General features: G+C 39.5%; 1 protein-coding gene across 1 annotated transcript in view; it reads right to left on the reverse strand.

Moving 5' to 3' along the window:
- Positions 1 to 22905, reverse strand: part of LOC126263663 (meckelin) — a 206375-nt gene that overhangs the window by 108652 nt on the left and 74818 nt on the right. The window contains exons 7-8 of the mRNA XM_049960771.1: positions 7213 to 7375; positions 2000 to 2284 (exon numbers count right to left, since the gene is read on the reverse strand). Of these exons, the coding sequence (XP_049816728.1) occupies positions 2000 to 2284; positions 7213 to 7375 (448 nt within the window). The remainder of the gene's footprint in view (positions 1 to 1999; positions 2285 to 7212; positions 7376 to 22905) is intronic.

Below are 22905 nucleotides of genomic sequence, written 5' to 3' on the forward strand. Positions count from 1 at the left end.
GTGGAATCATACAGTAAGGGATAAAATATCAAACAAATAAACAGGAATTAGACCATGACTTAATGATCATAAAACAAAAGTTCATAATTGTGATTATTTATAAATTCAGCTCTCTCAACTCTCAGTTCTTATTTACTGATTCTCTAGTTCATTTATTTTGCTCTCGTTTAGCATAACCTAATAAACAGCTGTCAATGAACTGACATTCAGAAACGTCTTCCTATGTTGTTAACTCCATTTCCGTTTTAATATGACTTGATTACACATTTCTTCTCTGCCACACATAGGGATCTTTCCTAGGATATGAATCCAAATAGACCATTAGCCTCCCCACTTAAAATTGCACTCCTTACCTGGTTCTTCCTCTTCTTTTACAACTTTATGGAAAGAAATATATAGTTCTGGATCTGAAGATATATTGTGTTTTTATAGTTATTTCTATGGGACATGACACAATTTCCACAATGCTTAATAACTGCAGCAGTTATACACTGAGGTGACAAAAGTCATGGGATACCACGCAATATGTGTTGGACCTCTCTTTGCCCAAAGTAGTGCATCAACTCGATGCAGCATGGACTCAACAAGGCATTGGAAGTCCCCTGCAGAAATATTGAGCTATGCTGCCTCTATAGCTATTGGAGACTGCGAAAGTGTTGCTGGTGCAGGATTTTGTGCAGAAACTGATGTATCGATTATGTCCAGTAAATGTTAATTGGACTCATGTCGGGCGATCTAGGTGGCCAAATCATTCACTCAAATAGTCCAGAATGTTCTTCAAACCAATTGCAAACAACTGTGGCCCGGTGACATGATGCAATATCATTTATAAAAATTCTGTCATTATTTGGGAACCTGAAGTGGATGCATGGCTGCAAATGGTCTCCAAATAGCCAAACATAACATTTCCAATCAATGATAAATTCAGTTGAACCAGAGAACCCAGTCCACTCCGTGTAAACACATCCCACAGCATTATGGAGCCACTAACAGCTCGCACAGTGCCTTGTTGTAACTTAGGTCCAAGCTTTGTGGTATATGTGCCACACATGATCCCTGCCGTCAGCTCTTACCAACTGAAATTGGAACTCATCTGATCAGCTCATGGTTTTTACAGTCATCTAGGGTCCAACTGATATGGTCACAAGCACAGGAGAGGCACTGCAAGCGATGTCGTGCTGTTGACAAAGGCATTTGTGTTGGTCATCTGCTGCCACAGCCCATTAATGCCAAACTTTGGTGCTGTCCTAGCAGATACATTTGACATATGTCCCACATTTATTTCATGCAGGGTTGCTTCTCTGTTACCACTGACAACTCTACACAAACACCTCTGATCTCTGTCATTAAGTGAAAGCTGCTGGCCACTGCACTATCTATGGTGAGAGGTAATGCCTGAAAATTTGGTGTTCTCAGCACGCTCTCGACACTGCGGATCTTGGAATACTGAATTCGCTAATGATTTCCAAAATGGAATGTTGCGTGCATCTAGCTTCAACTACCATTCCACAAACAATGTCTGTTAAATCCCACTGTGTGGCCATAATTACATCGGAAACCTTTACACGTGAATCACCTGAGTATAAAAACAGCTCCACCAGTGCACTGCCCTTCTATACCTTGTGTATGTGATACTGCCACCACCTGTATATGTGCATATTGCTACCCATAACTGTTTTCACCTTAGTGTAAGTGCAAGTGCAAGAAACCTGTGCACAGCCATCCAGCATGCATTTTCATAGTGGGCACAAAACTTAACCCATCCAAAAATCAAGCAATCGTAGTCACTCACAAAGAGACTTATAACCATGCAATTTAGAGAATCTCTTCCATAGTCCCCCTAAATGGCACAGAAATAACAGTTTCTCGCCTCAGTGTTTCTACCATTGTTAACACTGAAGGAGGTTGGTTTTTTATTTCATTTTTTGGAGTTATACTAAATGTCAAACAATGGCTTTAACATTGTTATTAATGGTGTACATAATTACATTTCACTTACCTTCAGCACAAGGGAACTGATCATATAATTTTTAATAAGATCTTCATGAGTTGGAGCTGGTAACAGAACTTGAACAACACTCTGTCCCTTGTAAAATACAAATGTATACACGCTAGCAGAAGCAGCAACTAAGAAAAAAACATTTGCCAAATTCCCACAGGAAAAAAGAGCAAGCTGTACCAGAGAGAGGAGGTCAATACCCACACGTCCTGATCTGCGAGAATAACTCCAAGTCTCTATACCTGACCAAACTATGGCTAGAGCTGACAAAATACCAACTGCAACCTGGAATGACAAAACAAATCTAATATTAAATGAAGTACTTCAAATAACAATAATGAAAGAACAAACACAATACAATGCAACAGCTGATACACAAAACATATTGTCAAAGAAATTGATTCAGACACAGAATCATCTTTTCTGCTGGAAGCTATCTATGGTAATGCAAATCTACAGTTTGGAAATAATCATTGACTGTATGCACTAAATGTTATGATCTTTCAAAAATTAACCTTTCCCATTAGCAGCCATTCTTCAGATTCTAATTAGTGTACTAGGTATTACCGTTTTACAAATTAATTATTTTCAAGCAGTAATAGCTTCACACTTTGACATTTTTGGCAAGAATACGTGTTTTCTCACACGTGAAGATTACAATTCATTCATGTTATATCTTAGTTTCATTGCAAAATGGACAAAAACCTAAGCTTGTCAAAACAAATCAAAGTGTACATTTACAGCTGTGACAATATTTAGTTACTAACCATGACATTTCTGATGCTGCAGGAATTTGTTTGTGCACTCAGTAACAGAACAAAGTACCACAATACAAAAGAAACAAAACTTTCTACATTACTACAGAACTTTTTCTTACAACATACTAGTACACATCTTTTTACAACCTCCAATTGTGCCTTTATGTTATGATATGTTTCATCAATATCAATTTACTCAATAGCAGTGGATCAGGAGTTTATCACAGACATGTTATTTTTCTCTGTTGCAACTATAAAAGGTGGAGGTCTCAAACAGTCTTACAAAAAACAACCGGCAGAACGTTCTGAGCAAAGAAAGACACAAACAGAGATGTATGTGGGCTCAAACGGACCCTATTCTGTAGGCAACTACTAAAAATTGAACATATTAGGTAAGTACACAAAACTGCAGCACCAGCCTCAAATTTTTTTGCATCAAGTTTCAGAGATGACTTTTATCATATCAGTGATAACTGCTCATATACTGCCACTGAGTCAATCAATTTTGATTTTGTGGCAGAAGAAGGATATAGTTCGAGACTGAAAAATCATTATTATCTAACACATCTTGATACAAAGTTCCTTAGTACTGTGAGAAAACTTGTTACTTTCATGTCAAAGTAGTATACACATACTGGCCACAACATCTTGGTAGACAACTGTTACAGTGTCTGTATGGTTATGAGTTATGTTTTTTCATATGGCTTATCAAGGCAATGACAGCACGGTACATCTGTATCTAGCTGCTGAGGCCAGAGCAGTGATAGCTTTGCAAAGCTTTTTCTGCGTTAATCTGTCCAACATGCCTTCATCATGCATCGACATTCCAGATGATGTATCATTACACCACTCTGGTCTCCTGCTAGCCTGTGCTTCACACCTGTTGGTGTTGACGCCAAAGCTAAATCAATGAAAATTGGTATTTCACTTCTTGGGGATGAAAGTTTCTAAGGAAATATCTCCAAAAGATGCAAAAGGCATTAATAAAAAAAACTTTGGACTCCAGCTACCAGAATCGCTTTTTTGTCAGAAATACATGCAGAAAACACCACACTTAAATGGCCTTAATTAGTGTGAATTGCTTAGAAGGTGTCACAGTTTGCAAACAACATAAAAATTCCATTAAATAAAAATTAAAAAATCTATGCATGCCTACAGTCTACACAAGAGAAGCAGTGGATGCTAAGCTAGTTATATGATAAAAAAGTAAAGCAATCATAAAGCCGAAGATTGTTTTGAATGCCACAGTCCTTTATTAGACATGGTCTGGTTGGTGGTGGTATGCCATTGCCTTGCTCCAACCTTTGAACTGACTTACCCAGTCAGTTATAGGGTGCCTGCAGTATAATGTATAATGACGCAACTCAGTATTTTTCACATAAACAAATATTGCCAGAGGTGAAAGAAATGATAAGTTACAGATAAAAATCTTAGGACTGAACAGGGACTGAAACTGAGAACTTTGGGTTTTAGTTTGGCACTTAGTGATACACTGGTGGTGGTAAATATTTATTGTATAGTATCTACTGTGTTACTCATTGTACATATTCATTACATTTGTGGTATGACATCATTGTTGTAAATGTGAGTTAATACAAGCGGCAAATCATGGAATTGACATGTACAATGTGGTGAAATGATAAGTAGCTGTGGCCAATTCAGTGGTGGCACTAATTGCTTGCACTAGGAAATCCTTAGAAAAGGTTGTGCAAAGAAGTATCACATTACCTACTAAGGCTGCTGTTACATGGCAGGCAATGTCATCTCAATACTATCATTCCCCTGATATAAAGGTAGCTCTACTGCCTCATTTCACTACATTTGTAAACAGAAAAGAGACCGAAAAATTTAGAAGTGTAGTTAATGAGTTCCTCCCCTCAGCATGCACATAATTTGTGACCAGGGGTTTCCTACAGTTGCCTTATCCCAGTCCGCTTTCCCCACTTATATTCAACCCACAAAGTGGGCGCACAGATTTTCATAACACGAGTGGATGTACAAAGATCTGAAGAATAGCTGTCCTTATGTTATCAAGATAAACATGTATGAGCAAAATCACAGTTTAATCTTAGTTAATTAACCAACAATAAAATAAGCTTACATTTTGCAAGCTAAATCACTATTTAACCAAGCAATAATAAAATAAATTTTCATTGTATCACTTTGTTGCCATGTACAAGTTTTACCCCATGGTAATGATCCACTTGGAGCATAAAACAGCACAATTGCATCAGTTCCCAGTGAAATGCTAATTCGATTACTAATTATCTCACAGACAACAGCATCATTGTGGGATTGTGCTGCTAGCTCGGAATCTGGGGCATTTTCTTGCACAGACTAAATTTTTTCTCACCTAGCTCACTATTTCTTTTATATTACTGCTGCTCACTTGGACATATGACAACACAGCTTATCACTATGTTAGCTACAGCAATAATGAAGGAATATGTACAGGCTCACAATTGTAAAACAACAATGGAAGAGAACAGAACAATGTTACTTGAGATTGGCACACTTAATACATAGGCTCGTCCACTCAAGAGTTAAAAATTCACTTTTGAAGTCAACTGAACCCTGTAATGTATGGTGAAATACTATTTAATAGGCCTCTTTCACATCTACATGTACGTGATTACTCTGCTATTCCAATAAAGTGCCTAGCAGAGGTTCAAGGCACCACCTTCAAGCTCTCTCTCTCCCGTTCCACTCTCGAATGGTGCGCAGGAAAAATGAGCAATTAAATTTTTCTGTGCGAGCCCTGATTTATTTTATCGTGATAATCATTTCTCCCTATGCAGGTGGGTGCCAACAAAATGTTTTCGCAATTGGAGGAGAAAACTGGTGATTGAAATTTCATAAGAAGATCTCGCCGCAATGAAAAACGCCTTTGTTTTAATGACTGCCACTCAAACTCACTTATCATGTCTGTGGCACAATGTCCTCTATTTCATGATAATACAAAATGAGCTGCCCTTCTTTGAACTTTTTCGATGTCATTCGTCAGTCCCAACTGAGGTGGATTCCACACCGCACAGCAATACTCCAGCATAGGGCGGACAAGCGTGGTGTAAGCAGTCTCTTTAGCAGACCTGTTGCACCTTCCAAGTGTTCTCCCAATGAATCCCAGTCTTTGGTTTGCTCTACCCATGACATTATCTATTTGGTCATTCCAATTTAGGTTATATGTAATTGTAATCCCTAAAAATTTAGTTGAATTTACAGCCTTCAGATTTGTGTGAATTATTGCGTAATCAAAATTTATCAGATTATAACTTCACACTTTTCTTCATTCAGGGTCAATTGCCACTTTTTGCACCATACAGATATCTTATCTAAATCATTTTGCAAATCGTTTTGATCATCTGATGACTTTACAAGAAGGTAAATCACAGCATCATCTGCAAACAATCTAAGACGGCTACTAAGATTTTCTCCTATATCATTAATATATGTCAGAAACAACAGAGGGCCTATAACACTTCCTTAGGGAATGCTTGATATCACTTCTGTTTTACTTGATGACTTTCCATATATTACTACGAACTGTGACCTTTCTGACAGGAAATCCTGAATCCAGTCACACAACGGAGGCGATATCCCATAGGCACGCAGTTTAGTTAGAAGACGCTTGTGAGGAACGGTGTCGAAAGCCTTCAGGAAATCTAAAAATATGGAAACAATCTGACATCCTCTGTCAATACCACTCATTACTTCACGAATATAAAGAGCAAGTTTTGTTTCAAGAGAATGATATTTTCTGAATCCATGCTGACTATGTGTCAATAAATCATTTTCTTTGAGATAATTCATAATGTTAACACAGCATATGTTCCAAAACCCTACTTCAAATCGGCATTAGTGATATGGGCCTGTAATTTAATGGATTACTCCTACTTCCCTTTCTGTATCTAACAGTGATTCCGATGTCCCATCAAGTGGTAGTATCAATATGGCATCTGAGATACTGCAGCTTGCAGGCAGACATAGTTCCTCACAGCTCCACAGATAATGCAATCCTAGGGTACAATGGATGCACCCTCAAGCAGTGTTCTGCACTTAAATACACACATGTGATCACATACTGACACTAGTCTGTTATCACTTGAAGCCTCCAGACAGCGTCATTTGATACAATGTTCGACTAATGCTTGTTTTGCAGTTTTCTGTCTCTCATTATTCACTCTGGTTTGATCTTGCATGCTTATGACAACATTCTGTGGTTTTGACTCTGATTCTAGGCAGCCATTCACTACATCTACATGGTTGTTACTGATCACTCACACCTGCCATTTGTTTCACTTACTGTGCTGACTGATACTGTACTTTTGATACCTAAGCCTAGTAGGCTAGTAAATATCTCCCTTTCTCCTTATTGATACTGAATGTAATAAGAACATTTCTGTATAAGTTACTTGTACATTCAAATTTTACACACAATAAGGTACCCACATTTACCTCCACACTATGCGCAAACCTACTATCCATTTCATATTCAATCATGAAGGATACAGACACTTTGATATCTTTCTTTATCTCCTCTTCCGTTATTTCCCCATAGTCAATTACAAGCAAAGGAGGATATATGCGGCCTCCTCCTTCAGAACCCTGCAGCTTCACTCTGAAAAAAAAAAGAGAAAATTCATATTAGACCCAGTTTTAATGACAGGATTTGATTTCTAGTCTCATCTAAATCCTTTCTTTATGGAAGACAATAACTTTCCAAGAGTAAATATGGTTTTTATTTTTTCCTCTTCCTTGTGATAGGCCATGGCATTTCCGCTTAAATGGAAAGAGAAAGTTAATGCAGATCTACAGCAAATATATGAACTTTACTATTACCTTACAGCAGGAAGAGTCAGATAAAAGCTGAACTGTGAGAGAACGCAAAGAGGAATAAAGAATGAACACAAAAATATTGATAAGTGAAAGAACGAAGAATGGAATGGCAAAACATAAACTACGTTCTACAAGGCTACTAACTTAAGCTCTCTTCATCTTGTAAATAAAACAGTTTACTATGTCATCCCTTGTTTCTTCTGTCACTACATGTTTCGATGGTTCACATCATCAATTTCAGATGGAGAATTGTATTACACTTCTGGCATTAGCGTACAGCACAGACATCTTTTCAAGCAGCAGATGAAGTGCAAAGCAGGTTATGTTTTGTCTTCTGAAGGTAAGTAGAATCAAAGAGATGCTACACACTGCTACTCATTGCATGTGCTCTTCACTGTGTATTATTATTTTTACACTGTTATTGAAACTAGCTTTTACACACACACACACACACACACACACACACACACACACACACACACACGTTATGAGTCCCATACATACAAAATTTGATTGAAATTGCTCCAGACATTCTCAGCCTCCCCCTCTACCCATGGGAGATAGGTAGTTCTAATCCTCTCAGAAACCTTTGCAGGCAAGCATATGACTCACCAAAGTTTCATTGCAATCAGACGAATGTTACAGGAATGCATGGGAGACAAACAAACAAAAATTCAAGTCCAGGTTGAAACATCAACAATATTATGAAAAGGATAGCTCGCTACTCACCATAAAGATGACACACTGTGTCGCAGACAGGCACAGGGAGAAGACTGTTAAACATTGAGCTTTCAACCAAAGCCTTCTTCAGACAAAAAGACATTCGCACACTCAAACAAGCAGGCACACCTCACGCACGCATGACTGCTATCTCCAGCTGCTGTGGTCAGGATCCCTGAATGGTATTTTTACCACAGTGGCCGAAGATAGTGCCATGTGTGCATGAGGTGTGCCTCTTAGAGTGACTGTGTACACTTTCCTTTTCTGATGAAGTCTTTGGTCAAAAGCTCAATGTGTAACAATCACTTTGTTACACCTGCCTGCAACTCACTGTGTCATCTTTATGGTGAGTTGCACTCTATCGTTTCTATAGTACAGCTTAAAAACACCAATGAATCAAAAAATTATGACCACCTGCTTAACAGCTTTGTTCATCGGTCTTTGGAAAGGAATACATCACTGATTCTGCATCTCAGGCATCCGACAGTTGTTAATAGGTTTTTGGAAGTATATCACATTAGATATCTATGCACAGGTCATGTAATTCACATAAATAACACGCCACTGATTTGCGTATGTGGTGATGATACCCGATAGTGACCTAGGTGGGCTCCACAGGCTTTACATCATGTGAATTTGGTAGTGAAGACATCAAAATAACTTCACTATAATGCTCCTTAAAACATTGTAACACGATTCTGGCTCTGAGACACAGACAATTATACTGCTGAAAGATGGCATCACCATCAGGGAAGCCTGAAGGAATGAAGGTGGTTCACTCCTGTCAGTTTATCTTTGATTATTACCACAGGTCTGATGCAAGTGCAGGAGAATGTCTCCCATGACATAATACTGTTCCCACCAGCCTGTATCTGTGGCGTGCTGCACTGCCATTCGCCTCGATGATGGCTTTTATGGAGTCAACTACTGACCTAGTGTAGCAAAACCATGATTCACCCGAAGAGCCAACACATTTCCATTTATCGACATTCAAAGCCTGATGGTCCAATGTCCACTAAAATCATACACGTAGGGGTGGTCTGCTGTTGAGCTCCATGCTCAACAATGTAGGATGACCACTGTGCTCAAAAACATTTGTGCATGGACTGGCAAGGTGCTCTTTCAGCAGAGGTGCCACAGGTCCCCATCTATCCTACTTCACCTAGCAGACAAGCCTCTGAACCCCACATTTTGTGAAGAGTTGTGGACGTCCAACTATTTAACGCCTAATGGTGGTTTCACTGTCCTTCTGCCACTTTCTGTTGATGCTCACGACAGCAGCACATGATCACTCGACAAGCTTTGCCATTTTCAAGACATTCGTTCACAAACTCTGTGTATTAGTAATTTGCCCTTTGCGAAAGTTGCTTTTCTTAATAGCTATCCACATTTGCAGCCCATATCTTTGCTAGGGTGATCCCCCATCCGTGTCTGCTGCACTTACATACTTTTGTTACTGTGTCACGCTCCCACAACACCACCAAGTGGCAACCAGTGTTGCGGTGGGTAGTGGTCATAATGTTGTGGCTGATCAGTGAGTACTTAACGAATAAGTAGTGAGTGCGAGCCACGCGAAGCGCAGTATGCAGTGTGCGGGACATGGCCAAGTGTAGAGACCCAAACTGGCAGTCGTGTGAGGGCAGGCATCATTGACAGTTGCATCTATATTCCGAATTTTTAGAGTAAATTAATTAAGACTTAGAATTAATGATTTCATGTTGTTCTTTTGATATTTACTTATGTTGTCTACATAGATTACTCATATTTAAATTTCATACTTTATCATTTTTAAATGTATTCTGTTTTTTATTTTATTTACTTAGCAGTCCCCCAACATGATAATGCTTGGATCAAAATATTAACTTTAAGGGGAAATACATATTATTTTTTACATTTTTGTTGGGATTTTTTTAAATTTTTAATTAAGTTTTATTTCATGGGTTTTAAACTTGATATTTTACTAGAAGAAACATTATGACCCACATCCTATCTCTACAAACACACAGATACCTTCCGGGACAAAATACGAAATTGTAACATGTGATTTTTTCAGTTATGCTGTTTACATGTTTCTTTTCTTTAACCACACATATATATTCATTGACTATGTTTTAGTATATATTTAGCTAATTTAGATAACACAAGCAATATGCAATGGCAATAGGAAGGAAGGAAGATTGGGTTTAATGTGCCATCGACTTTGAGGTTAGAGAAGGAGCACAAGCTTGGATGGTGTCCTGGATGGGGAAGGAAATCAGCCGTGTCCTTTCAAAGGACCCATCCCAGCATTTGCCTCAAGTGGTTTAGGGAAATCGCAGAAAACCTAAATCTGGATGACTGGACTTGAATTTGAACCATCATCCTCCCAAATGCAAGTGCAGTGTGGGAACCACTGTGGCAGTGGCAATAATTGTAAATCACGTCGGAGTACAGTGGATAGCCATTGTGCTCTCTTGCAATAGGCTGCTTAACCTATTGGGGCAAAATCTTTTGATTTAATACTGAAATTGTAGACCTCAAAAAGAACTACAAAAAGTCTGCGAGAACATATGTTTATCTTTTACAGTTGAGTCACTATCTCTCTTTTTCTGATTTGTAGGTGCTGAAACAGGCGACTTCAAAAGACAAAAAATCATCACTGTTGGTCAAGTGTAAAAGATAAACATATGTTCTCATGGACTTTTATTTAGATTTTTTGAGCTCTATGATATGGTAATATGTAACTTTATATAGCTATTACATATTACAAAGCATATATCAAGAAAGTGTGCTGGCGGAGAACATTTTTACATAATTTAGCTCATGAAATGTAAATGAGTAAACAGATTTTCATGGAACACAGCCAAGAACCATCCCAATTAAACCAGCTTTCAGGTAAAATAAACTGCATTTAAATCAGACCTTACATTTGGGAGCTATAGTGCCACAGACGGTACACAGATACACGCACTACACTTAAAACACCCCCTAATAGTTCCTTTGTTGATTAGGAGAGACAGATAAGCTGGAGATGGTTGAAAAGGGAGGCTAGATCACTCAGAACCCAGGATGACAATGATCTATATCTTGTGGGAGCTGAGCCGAGACATCAAGTCTCTCAAAGAATATAAAAAGGTAATGATCACAAACTCAATAATTATCAACTGCATGTATGTACTCACTTATTGCAACTACTGTATATAATCCACAGTTAGTGGATTGTCCAATGCTATTTCAAGTTAAATAAGGGCACAAAAATTCAGTCGTTATAGCATGAAAAGAGAATGCCTGTGGTTGATTGGGAGGTTGTTCCAAGGCGTGGCAGGCAGCGAAAGACATCCCCGGAGGCTGCTCAGAAAGCCTCCCCGGTGCGTCTGACAAACAGGTCTGAGGTGCTGTCTCTGGCTGAGCCAGATGCAGAGAATGTGCTTCCTGCTGCCGTTGGATAAGCAGATGCCAGCAGCAAGTCGTATACTCCTAGCTCACTTATTTGTTACATAGTTTAATTCTTAATTTCTTTGCGTGTTTTTGGGTACTTGCATTGTTTAATTCATAAATTTCGGGCATATTATAGTATTTCAGAGTTGTAGCACGCACTTTAGTACCTGAATAGTGTAATTTCGCGTAGTCGTTTGTCTTCTGTTTTTTTTTTTTAACGGACGGTGTCAGTTGGTCACAGCCAGTGTGCTTCCTGCCGCCGTTGGATAAGCAGCTGCCAGCAACAAGTCGTATACTCCTAGCTCACTTATTTGTTACATAGTTTCGTATAGGAGGTGTAATTTTGAGTTTTAGTTACAGTAATCCAAAATTCAGGCAGATTGTAGCGCAGTCGTTAGGCATTTGTACACGTTGGTTCACACATTCTTTGCGTGTTTGCCTTGCATTATCTAGGCACGGACTCGTGTTTCAGTAACTGTTGTTCAACAGCGATTAGAATGGACAGGGACTGTGATTGCTGTGTTCGGATGAGGGCTGAGTTGGCATCCCTTCGCTCACAGCTGCAGGCGGCGCTGACTTCGTTCATGCAGCTTGAGGCTGTTGCCAATGGGCACCACTGTGGGAAGCCGGACTTGGGTATCACGGGGATGTCAACCTTGTCCCTTCTGTCCCCAGATTGGTCTGCCGCTGTGGTTGCCCCGGTGGCTGCCCGCAGTGGGGCTGAGCCCTCACCTGTGGTTGATTGGGAGGTCGTTCCAAGGCGTGGCAGGCAGCGAAAGACATCCCCGGAAGCAGATCAGAAAGCCTCCCCGGTGCGTCTGACAAACAGGTTTGAGATACTGTCTCTGGCTGAGCCAGATGCAGCAGCCTGCCCTGTTTCAGAGGATGATTCTCAGCCTTCAAGGTCCAGGCAATCGCAGAGGGTGGGCTTATTGGTAGTTGGGAGCTCCAATTTCAGGCACGTAATGGGGCCCCTTAGGGATATGGCAGCTAAGGAGGGGAAGAAGTCCAGTGTACACTCTGTGTGCAATCCGGGTGGAGTCATTCCTGATGTGGAAAGGGTCCTTCCGGATGCCATGAAGAGCGCAGGGTGCAGCCAGCTGCAGGTGGTCTTGCTTACAAGATGAAGGCGGAGCTCACCATCTGCAGCATCGTTGACAGAACCGACTGCGGACCTTTGGTGCAGAGCTGGGTGGAGGGTCTGAATCAGAGGCTCAGATGGTTTTGTGACAGTGTTGGCTGCAGATTCCTTGCCTTGTGCCATAGGGTGGTGGGGTTTCGGGTTCCGCTGAATAGGTCAGGAGTTCACTACACTCAGCTGGTGGCTACACGGGTAGCGGAGGCTGTGTGGCGTGGACTGGGCGGTTTTTTAGGTTAGAAGGCCTCGGGAAAGTATGGGGTGGGCTGCAATCTCAAAGGGTGCATGGCAAATACAGGACGTGCTTGGATCAAGGAACAGTCGGAATTGTAGTTGTAAATTGTTGTAGTTGTGCTGGGAAAGTCCCTGTGTTTCAAGCACTAATAGAAAGCACAGAAGCTGAAATCGTTATAGGTACAGAAAGCTGGCTAAAGCCTGAAAGAAGTTCTGTGGAAATTTTTACAAAGTCTCAGATGGTGTTCAGGAAAGATAGATTAGGCAGAATTGGTGGTGGACTGTTTGTGTCTGTCAGTAGTGGTTTATCTTGTAGTGCAAATTGGTATGGGTGGAGGTTATACTTAACAGCCGAACTAAGTTGTTAATTGGCTCCTTCTACCGACCCCCAGACTCCGATGATATAGTTGCTGAACAGTTCAGAGAAAATTTGAGTCTCGTACCCCACTCATACGGTTATAGTTGGTGGGGACTTCAACCTTCCCCCGATATGTTGGCAAAAATATTTGTTCAAAACCGGTGGTAGGCAGAAAACATCTTCCGAGATTGTCCTAAATGCTTTCTCCGAAAATTATTTCGAGCAGTTAGTCCACGAACCCACGCGAATTGTAAATGGTTGCGAAAACACACTTGGCCTCTTAGCCACAAACAATCCACAGCTAATAGAGAGCATCATGACTGATACAGGAATTAGTGATCACAAGGTCGTTATAGCTAGGCTCAATACCGTTTCTTCCAAATCCACCAGAAACAAACGCAAAACAATTTTATTTAAAAAAGTGGATAAAGTGTCACTAGAAGCCTTCCTAAGAGACTTTGATTTGATTTGATTTTTTATTGGTCCAGTTTTATCATATAGCACATATTGTACAATTGATATTGGACAGGTCACAGATAAGTTACAATAATACATAGTATTAGCAATTAAAATTAGGTACCTACTACAATTAATTTGGTTACTTATTCAGAAATTCTCTGACAGAATAGAAACAGTGCTTTATTAGAAATGCCTTTAGTTTAGCTTTAAATATTGGATGAGTAGTATTTTTTATTTCCTCTGGTATCTTATTGTGTAGTATTACACCAATGTTAATTATGCTCCTCTGATAGGTGGTTGTTCTGTGATATTTTTGTTGTATATTTGAATCCCTTCTGGTACTACAGTTGTGTACACTTTTGTTCTGTAGCAGTTTGCCTGTTTTCAGGAGGTAGTCCCTAGTGAACAAGATAGTTTCATAAATGAATAAACTTGGAACATTTAGAATACCAAGCTCAATAAAATGGGATTTACAGGACTCCATCTTTTTAAGGCCATAAATTATTCTTAAAGCTCTTTTTTGCATTCTAAAAACCTTTACACTGTGAGTTGAGTAACCCCAGAAAATGATCCCATATTGGATTAGTGAGTGGAACTGTGCATAGTATGCCTGCAGTACTGTTGTTTTGCTTGTTGTAGCCTTTAAAATTCTTAGGCCATAGCACACAGAAGATAGTTTTCTACACAAGTTATTTATATGTGTGTCTCACTTTAAGTCTTGCTGAACCCAAAGACCCAAGAATTTTGTGACATATTTTCTAGGGGATCATTTCTTAATTGGGCTTGAATAGACATTTGATTAGTTGGAGGAATTAAATGAAAATCGACATACACAGTTTTTTTCAGTATTTATAATGAGTCTGTTTTTTGTGAACCACTCAGAGAGTCTTTTCATAGAACTTTCTGCTGTGGACTGCAAAGTTTCTGGACTGGATCCAGTGAGCAATATGCTGGTGTCATCGGCAAACAGGATAGTTTTTGTGGGACTCATATATTCGACTAAGTCGTCCACATAAATCAAGAAGAGTAGTGGACCTAGGATTGAGCCCTGTGGTACACCATATTTTATTGGTAATTCCCTAGAAAGAAAGGAGTTGTTTCTTCTTTCATTCATTTTGTTGAATTCATACTGAAGTGATACTTTCTGCCTGCGGTTTTTTAGGTATGAACACAACCAGCTATGTGCTACACCTCTTACTCCTCATCTTTCTAATTTTTCAAGCAGAATGTTATGGTCCAGGACATCGAAGGCTTTTGATAGATCTAGAAAAATACCTGCAGCTAATTTATGTTGATCAAGAGATTTTAAAATGCAGTCTAAGAATTCGAAAATTGCTGTCTGTGTAGATTTAGACTTTCTATAACCATGTTGTTGTACTGTAAGAGGTGCATATTTATTTATGAAACAAGGAACTTAACTGTGACATGGGTCAGTAGTTTGATATTTTTTCAGAAGAACCTTTTTTTAGCAGTGGTGAAACTTTTGCTATTTTAAAAATATCTGGGAATACACCAGTTTTTAAAGAGAGGTTGAAAATTTTTGCCAAGGGGTTTGCTATGTTGTGAGCACATGCTTTTAATATGAAATCAGGTAATTCATCAAGGCCACTTGACATTTTATTGCTTAATGATTTAATTTTACTTATAATTTCATTGGGTTTGTTTCATACACGTACATAGAAGCACTGAAGGTCACTGACTTGCTGGAGAAACTTGGGACTGGTCCTTGACAGTGTACTTGAATGAGGTCTTCAGCTAGTGAGGTGAAGTATTCATTGAATTTTTCCACAACTGAATTTGGGTCTGTGACTTTTGAGCCTTCTAGTGTTAATGATACATTGTTTTTCTTTGGCACTGAACTACAAGTTTCTTTCTTTATAACTTTCCACGTGGATCTCATTTTGTTAGACGAGTTTCTTATCAAATTGTCATTCCACATAATTTTTGCCTCTTTGACTACTCTACCATAGATTCTTTTGTAGGCTTTTGAATAATCTGCGAATTCTTCGGTTACTCTATATTTCTTACAAGAGTACTGCAGAAATCTGTTTCTCTCACTGGAAATTTTTATGCCTTTAGTTACCCATTGCTTATTATTGATAGGTTTTACTGTTTTTACTACTTTTGGAAATGCTACATTAAAATAGTGAACAAAGATGCTCTGAAAACTCATGTACATGCTATCAACATTGTTCTGAGTGGCGATGCTTTCCCAGTTTTCCTTCGCCAGTAAGAGATTAAAAATTCTAATGTTATCTTCAGAAAAGGTTCTTTTTTCAACTACTTTTCCGGAACCGATACTACTTGTTGGCATTTCTATACACAGCAGCTGTGCCTCATGATCACTATAACCCATGCTCAGTACTCTGCTTGTGAATCTGTAAGTTGTTTCTGAGATGAATATTTGGTCAATAATGGAATTTGTGCATTCTGTTAATCTTGTTGGACAGTGTATTGTGGGGATCATACTGAATGTGTTGGTCATATTTATCAAAGCATCTCTGCTGCTGCTGTTTTTCGAAAAATCAATATTGAAATCCCCACAAAGCACTATCTTCATATTTAGTGTACTGATCTTGTTCAACAGAACCTCTAGTTTATTCATGAAGACTGACAGGTTTCCACTGGTGCTCTGTATATGTTAATAACTATGAAATTAAGCTCTGGCAGTTTGGTAATGGAAAGCTCAAAGTCTTTTTCAATTGCGTCAATATAACTTTTACTGACATCACAGAACTTTATTTGTTCTATCACAAAGATAGCAGAGCCACCATGTTTGGAAAACTCCCAGCTAAATTGATTTGCTAATCTATATCCTGAGATTGAGGTTAATTTTACTTCGTCATTTCGTAGCCAATGTTCAGTAATGCAAATTATATCTATGTTTAGTGCATACTGGAGTAGTGCTTCCAACATGGAAATTTTATTTGTGAGTGACTGAACATTATGGTGTAGTATAGCAAAATCTGGGTACTTAGTAACTTTAGTTGAAACGGTTTCTGATTCTTTATCTAATGGCATTTCTAATACAGCACTTACCCTAAAAAATTTTCTGTGTGTTTCCTGTGTGTGGCTTCTGTTCGCTGGTGGCAATCAGCAGGTGAGTTAACTTTTGGAGCTTGCATAAGTTTTGCTTCATCCACATCTGTCCTCTTCGGTTTAAACCATTTCGTAATTTTCGTTTGGCTGACGACTTGATTGGTTGTTTTTTGCCTAATCGGTTTGAACCACTTGGTAATTCGCGTTTGGCCGATGGCACAGCTTGGAACTCGTCTAAAACACTTCTTAATCTCAGTTTGTTTGTCACTTATACTTTTTTCTTCACTCTTCTTCGAAATGCAAGTACATATTTTTTCGGCTAGTAATTTCTTTCCTGGCGTATTTAAATGAAGTCCATGGACTGTATGGAACCTTCGCTCCAATCTGTTTATGTCTACAACATCGAAATTCTTAAAGTTAGTGCATATTTCAGTGATACACTCGTTTGCAACATTAATTTCGCGGTTCACACACGACCAGGGTGGTAAATCATGACGATGCGGGATATTCACAATGAGTACATTTGTGTGGGTTAAATTATTTAAACATTTCCTCATTTCTGTAATCACCTTGTATGTCTCGTTTCTATAGACGTCGTTTGATCCTCCTATTAACACGGCGAAATCGTCTTTATTCAAACTAGCTACGTCAGTTGATGTTGTTAGGTCCGTTATTTCACTCAATGGAGCCCCTGGCTTTATGAAACCAGATGCCTTGAAACTACATGTTCTCATCAACACTGCGGAAATTTCATGGCCGTGACTATCACCTAACACACAGATTGTTTTGTGTTTTGCACTTTTTGTAACCAGAGGATTTAAGATTCTTCTTCTCACCTGACTAGTGTTGTTTTTTTGCCGCACGTGTTCTAAATGTTCTTCAGTTTGCAGTTTCGCTGCAGATAACTTTTTTAACGTAGTTTCCTTTGTTGCATTGTAGTCTGTGGTAGTGTAGGTGGGCGCACTTATTTTCGGAGTTTTTAGAATATCTCCTGACGCAGTATTTTCACTGTTTGACCTACTTACAACGAGCAACGGTTTGCCTACTTTGCTTTCCAATTTTTCAACCCTTTCCGACGTGTTCACAGAATCCACGGCAGAAAGCACTTCAAAAGAGTTTTTATGCACTAAATTTTCACTGTCTTTCACATCTTTTACCTTATGAGTACAACTTCCTTCAGTCATTCTCTTCCATTTTTCCGAGACCGAGTCTTCTTTCTTCATTAGAGTCTCACATTTTTCAGATTGTAGTTTACTTATTTCCACCTTTTGAGCGTCTATTGTAAACTGTAGACTGGATATCCATTTGTTCAGTTTCTGTATTTCAGTATTACAAGTTGCACACGTTTTCCTTTTACTACCGAAATTTACGTTTTTTCGTGGAGGCACATTATACACATTCAACTTGGCCGCCATCTTAAGGCCCGACAATCTCCATTCCTTCCTAACTGACTATGCAAATGTAGACGAGATGTGGCTCAAATTCAAAGATATAGTAGCAACAGCAATTGAGAGATTTATACCTCATAAATTGGTAAGAGATGGAACTGATCCCCCATGGTACACAAAACAGGTCCGAACGCTGTTGCAGAGGCAACAGAAAAAGCATGCGAAGTTCAGAAGAACGCAAAATCCCGACGATTGGCTAAAATTTACAGACACGCGAAATTTGGCACGGACGTCAATACGAGATGCCTTTAATAGGTTCCACAACGAAACATTGTATCGAAATTTGGTAGAAAATCTGAAGAAATTCTGGTTGTATGTAAAGTACACAAGCGGCAAGACGCAGTCAATACCTTCGCTGCGCAGTGCCGATGGTACTGTTACCGACGACTGTGCCGCTAAAGCGGAGTTATTGAACGCAGTTTTCCGAAATTCCTTCACCAGGGAAGACGAATGGAATATTCCAGAATTTGAAACACGAACAGCTGCTAGCATGAGTTTTTTAGAAGTAGATACCTTAGGGGTTGCGAAGCAACTCAAATCGCTTGATACGGGCAAGTCTTCAGGTCCAGATTGTATACCGATTAGGTTCCTTTCAGAATACGCTGATACAATAGCTCCCTACTTGGCAAACATATACAACCGCTCGCTCACCGATAGATCTGTACCTGCAGATTGGATAATTGCGCAGGTCGCACCAGTGTTTAAGAAGGGTAGTGGAGTAATCCATCGAACTACAGACCTATATCATTGACGTCGGTTTGCAGTAGGGTTTTGGAGCATATACTGTATTCAAACACTATGAATCACCTCGAAGGGAACGATCTATTGATACGCAATCAGCATGGTTTCAGAAAACATCGTTCCTGTGCAACGCAGTGAGCTCTTTATTCGCACGAAGTGATGGCCGCTATCGACAGGGGATCTCAAGTTGATTCCGTATTTCTAGATTTCCAGAAAGCTTTTGACACCGTTCCTCACAAGCGACTTCTAATCAAGCTGCGGGCCTATGGGGTATCATCTCAGTTGTGCGACTGGATTCGTGATTTCCTGTCAGGAAGGTCGCAGTTCGTAGTAATAGACGGCAAATCATAGAGTAAAACTGAAGTGATATCAGGTGTTCCCCAGGGAAGCGTCCTGGGACCTCTGCTGTTCCTGATCTATATAAATGACCTGGGTGACAATCTGAGCAGTTCTCTTAGGTTGTTCGCAGATGATGCTGTAATTTACCGTCTAGTAAGGTCATCCGAAGACCAGTATCAGTTGCAAAGCGATTTAGAAAAGATCGCTGTACGGTGTGGCAGGTGGCAGTTGACGCTAAATAACGATAAGTGTGAGGTGATCCACATGAGTTCCAAAAGAAATCCATTGGAATTCGATTACTTGATAAATAGTACAATTCTCAAGGCTGTCAATTCAACTAAGTACCTGGGTGTAAAAATTACGAACAACTTCAGTTGGAAAGACCACATAGATAATATTGTGGGGAAGGCGAGCCAAAGGTTGCGTTTCATTGGCAGGACACTTAGAAGACGCAACAAGTCCACTAAAGAGACAGCTTGCACTACACTCGTTCGTCCTCTGTTAGAATACTGCTGCGCAGTGTGGGATCCTTACCAGGTGGGATTGATGGAGGACATCGAAAGGGTGCAAAAAAGGGCAGCTCGTTTTGTATTATCACTAGGGGAGAGAGTGTGGCAGATATGATACGCGAGTTGGGATGGAAGTCATTACAGCAAAGACGTTTTTTGTTGCGGCGAGATCTATTTACGAAATTTCAGTCACCAACTTTCTCTTCCGAATGCGAAAATATTTTGTTGAGCCCAACCTACATAGATAGGAATAATCATCAAAATAAAATAAGAGAAATCAGAGCTCAAACAGAAAGGTTTAGGTGTTCGTTTTTCCCGCGTGCTGTTCGGGAGTGGAATGGGAGTGAGATAGTATGATTGTGGTTCGATGAACCCTCTGCCAAACACTTAAATGTGAATTGCAGAGTAATCATGTTGATGTAGGTGTAGATGGAATATCCTGTGTGCCTTCTTGAGTTAAGAAATCGGAGTGATGTGTGTTGGGTGTGCTATTAAGAGCCATGTATATAAGGACTTGAAAATGTAGCATCTATTTCTGGTGAAATTTGCATTTATTTTTGGTGAAATTAGCAACTGTTTTTGGAAAAAATTAGAATCTATTTTCTTATTGTAAATGATTAGATGTATGAGGGTCACTCCAAAAGAAACGCACACTATTTTTTTTTAATCCATCTTCTATTCTACATGTTTGAAAGTTTTACAGTGTGTAGATACATCCTTTAGGAACAATATTTTCATTACTCCACATAATTTCCATCCCTCTCAACTGCCTTACGCCATCTTGGAACCAGTGCCTGTATACGCGCATGGTAAAATTCTGGACCAACCTGTTGGAGCCACTGTTTGGCAGCGTGCACAAGGGAGTCATCATCTTCAAACCTTGTCCCACGAAGAGAGTCTTTCAGTTTCCCAAAGAGATGATAGTCACGTGGAGCCAGGTCAGGACTGTAAGGCGGTTGTTTCAGTGTTGTCCATCCAAGTTTTGTGATCGCTCCCATGGTTTTTTGACTGACATGTAGCCGTGCATTGTCGTGCAACAGCAAAACATCCTGCTATTGCCGATGTGGTCAAACACAACTCAGTCGAGCTTGAAGTTTCTTCAGTGTCATCACATATGCATCAGAATTTATGGTGGTTCCACTTGGCATGTCTGGAGCGTATGCAGTACGAGGCCTGCCGCTGCGAGGACAATGCTCAATATTGCCGTGCCCGCTTTCATCACGTAATCTGCTTGCCCACCAACTAACTGTACTGCGATCGACAGCAGCACTCCATACACCTTTTTCAACCTCTTGTGAATGTTTCCCACAGTCCCATTTTCACAGCACAGGAATTTTATGACAGCACGTTGCTTCTGATGAACGTCAAGTGTGGCAGCCATCTTGAAGACATGCTGTGATGGAGCCACTCACATGAACAGGTTGAACTAAGTTTGAAAACAAGTGGGAAGGATGTATCTACCACCATAAAACTTTCACACATGCAGAATGAAAACTGTATTTTCACAAAAATAGTGTGCATTTCTTTTGGAGTGACCCTCGTACATATTTAAAATATATAAAAGGCTCAGCTGTTAAGTGATTCAGTTGCTGATGCTCTAGAGGAAGCATCTTACTTAGGTACACCGGGTTTTCTTGGCTGTAGTGCCACATTCAGATTCATAAGAATAACAAGTCGCCTTTTCAACATAATGAATTCAAGGAGCATGATCCAAAACAGTTGGAAGAAATCTATAAATGCTGGAGACTTCCTCAATGAAGTGAGTCAATACTTGCTTACTCTAAAACTGAAAGCCACTGATGAACTAGTCATTAAAACAGAAGAACTGGGTTTGTTGTATTCTTCGTTTGTATCACAAGTTTATGTGATCTGTATGATACATGAATACAAAGTGAGGGTTGTACACCTGTGTTTAAATTTTTGCTGATGCACAAATGTTTGCATGGCCATTTGGAAATTATGTTTGGCATAATAAGGTTCTGTGGAGGTTGGAATAATAATCCAACTGCCAGGCACTTCATGTCAGCTTATAAAAAAATCCTGGTAAAACATGAGCTGAAAGAATCCCAGAAAGAGAACTGTACTAGACTTGAACATTTGCTAATCCTTACTGTCGCAAGCACCTTCACATCTGTGGAGTGTACCAATTTAACAACAAATAGTAAGTGCCTGCTTTCAGCCAAGAGTGACCATATTGTTACCCATAACCATGGCTACATCCTGAGCAGTGACAGTCAGTCTGATCTTTCTGTTTGTGTTGCTGTATACCTAGCTGATTTTGTACTCAAATATTTGGAGCATAAAGTTAAGTGTGAAACCTGTGTCACTGCTCTGTGTGGTGCATCTCCCTGATACAGAGAAAGAGCCTTGGTGCTCTTATTATAGCTGCAGACAATGTAGCTGAAGTCTGTATAAGTGCAGCAAAAGTTTTCCATTATAGCAATAAGGGTGGCAAATATAGTTGTCCGAACAATACTACTGATTTCATGGTAAAAGAAGTTTTGGATGTGTGATGTGTGCATAAACAAGCCATTATTCCTGAACTTGAGTGCTCATGTGAAAGACCAACTGCCTCTGGACAATCATCTGGATTTACTTCTAATAGCCATTGCTAAAAGATTCTTACAATTGAGAATAGCCCATGGGACAAAAATGCAAAATGATTTTGCTCACAAGAACAAAATTAGATGTAAATACACCAAACTAATTATTTTTCAAGGTAACACACATTATTAGAATTAAAAATTGTGATACAAGACTAATTGGGTCGTAAATGCTTGCATTATTACTAAGTTGCTGCTTGGTCCGGACTGTCAGGAAAGAGAGGTACTTCAGTTAAAATGTCACTTTTTAAATCAAACTGTTACATTATTCTAGAAATAAGTTCATTTCATTGAGTCCTTTACGCAT

This window comes from Schistocerca nitens, chromosome 6, assembly GCF_023898315.1.
Source record: "Schistocerca nitens isolate TAMUIC-IGC-003100 chromosome 6, iqSchNite1.1, whole genome shotgun sequence".
NCBI classification, from domain to species: Eukaryota; Metazoa; Arthropoda; class Insecta; order Orthoptera; family Acrididae; genus Schistocerca; species Schistocerca nitens.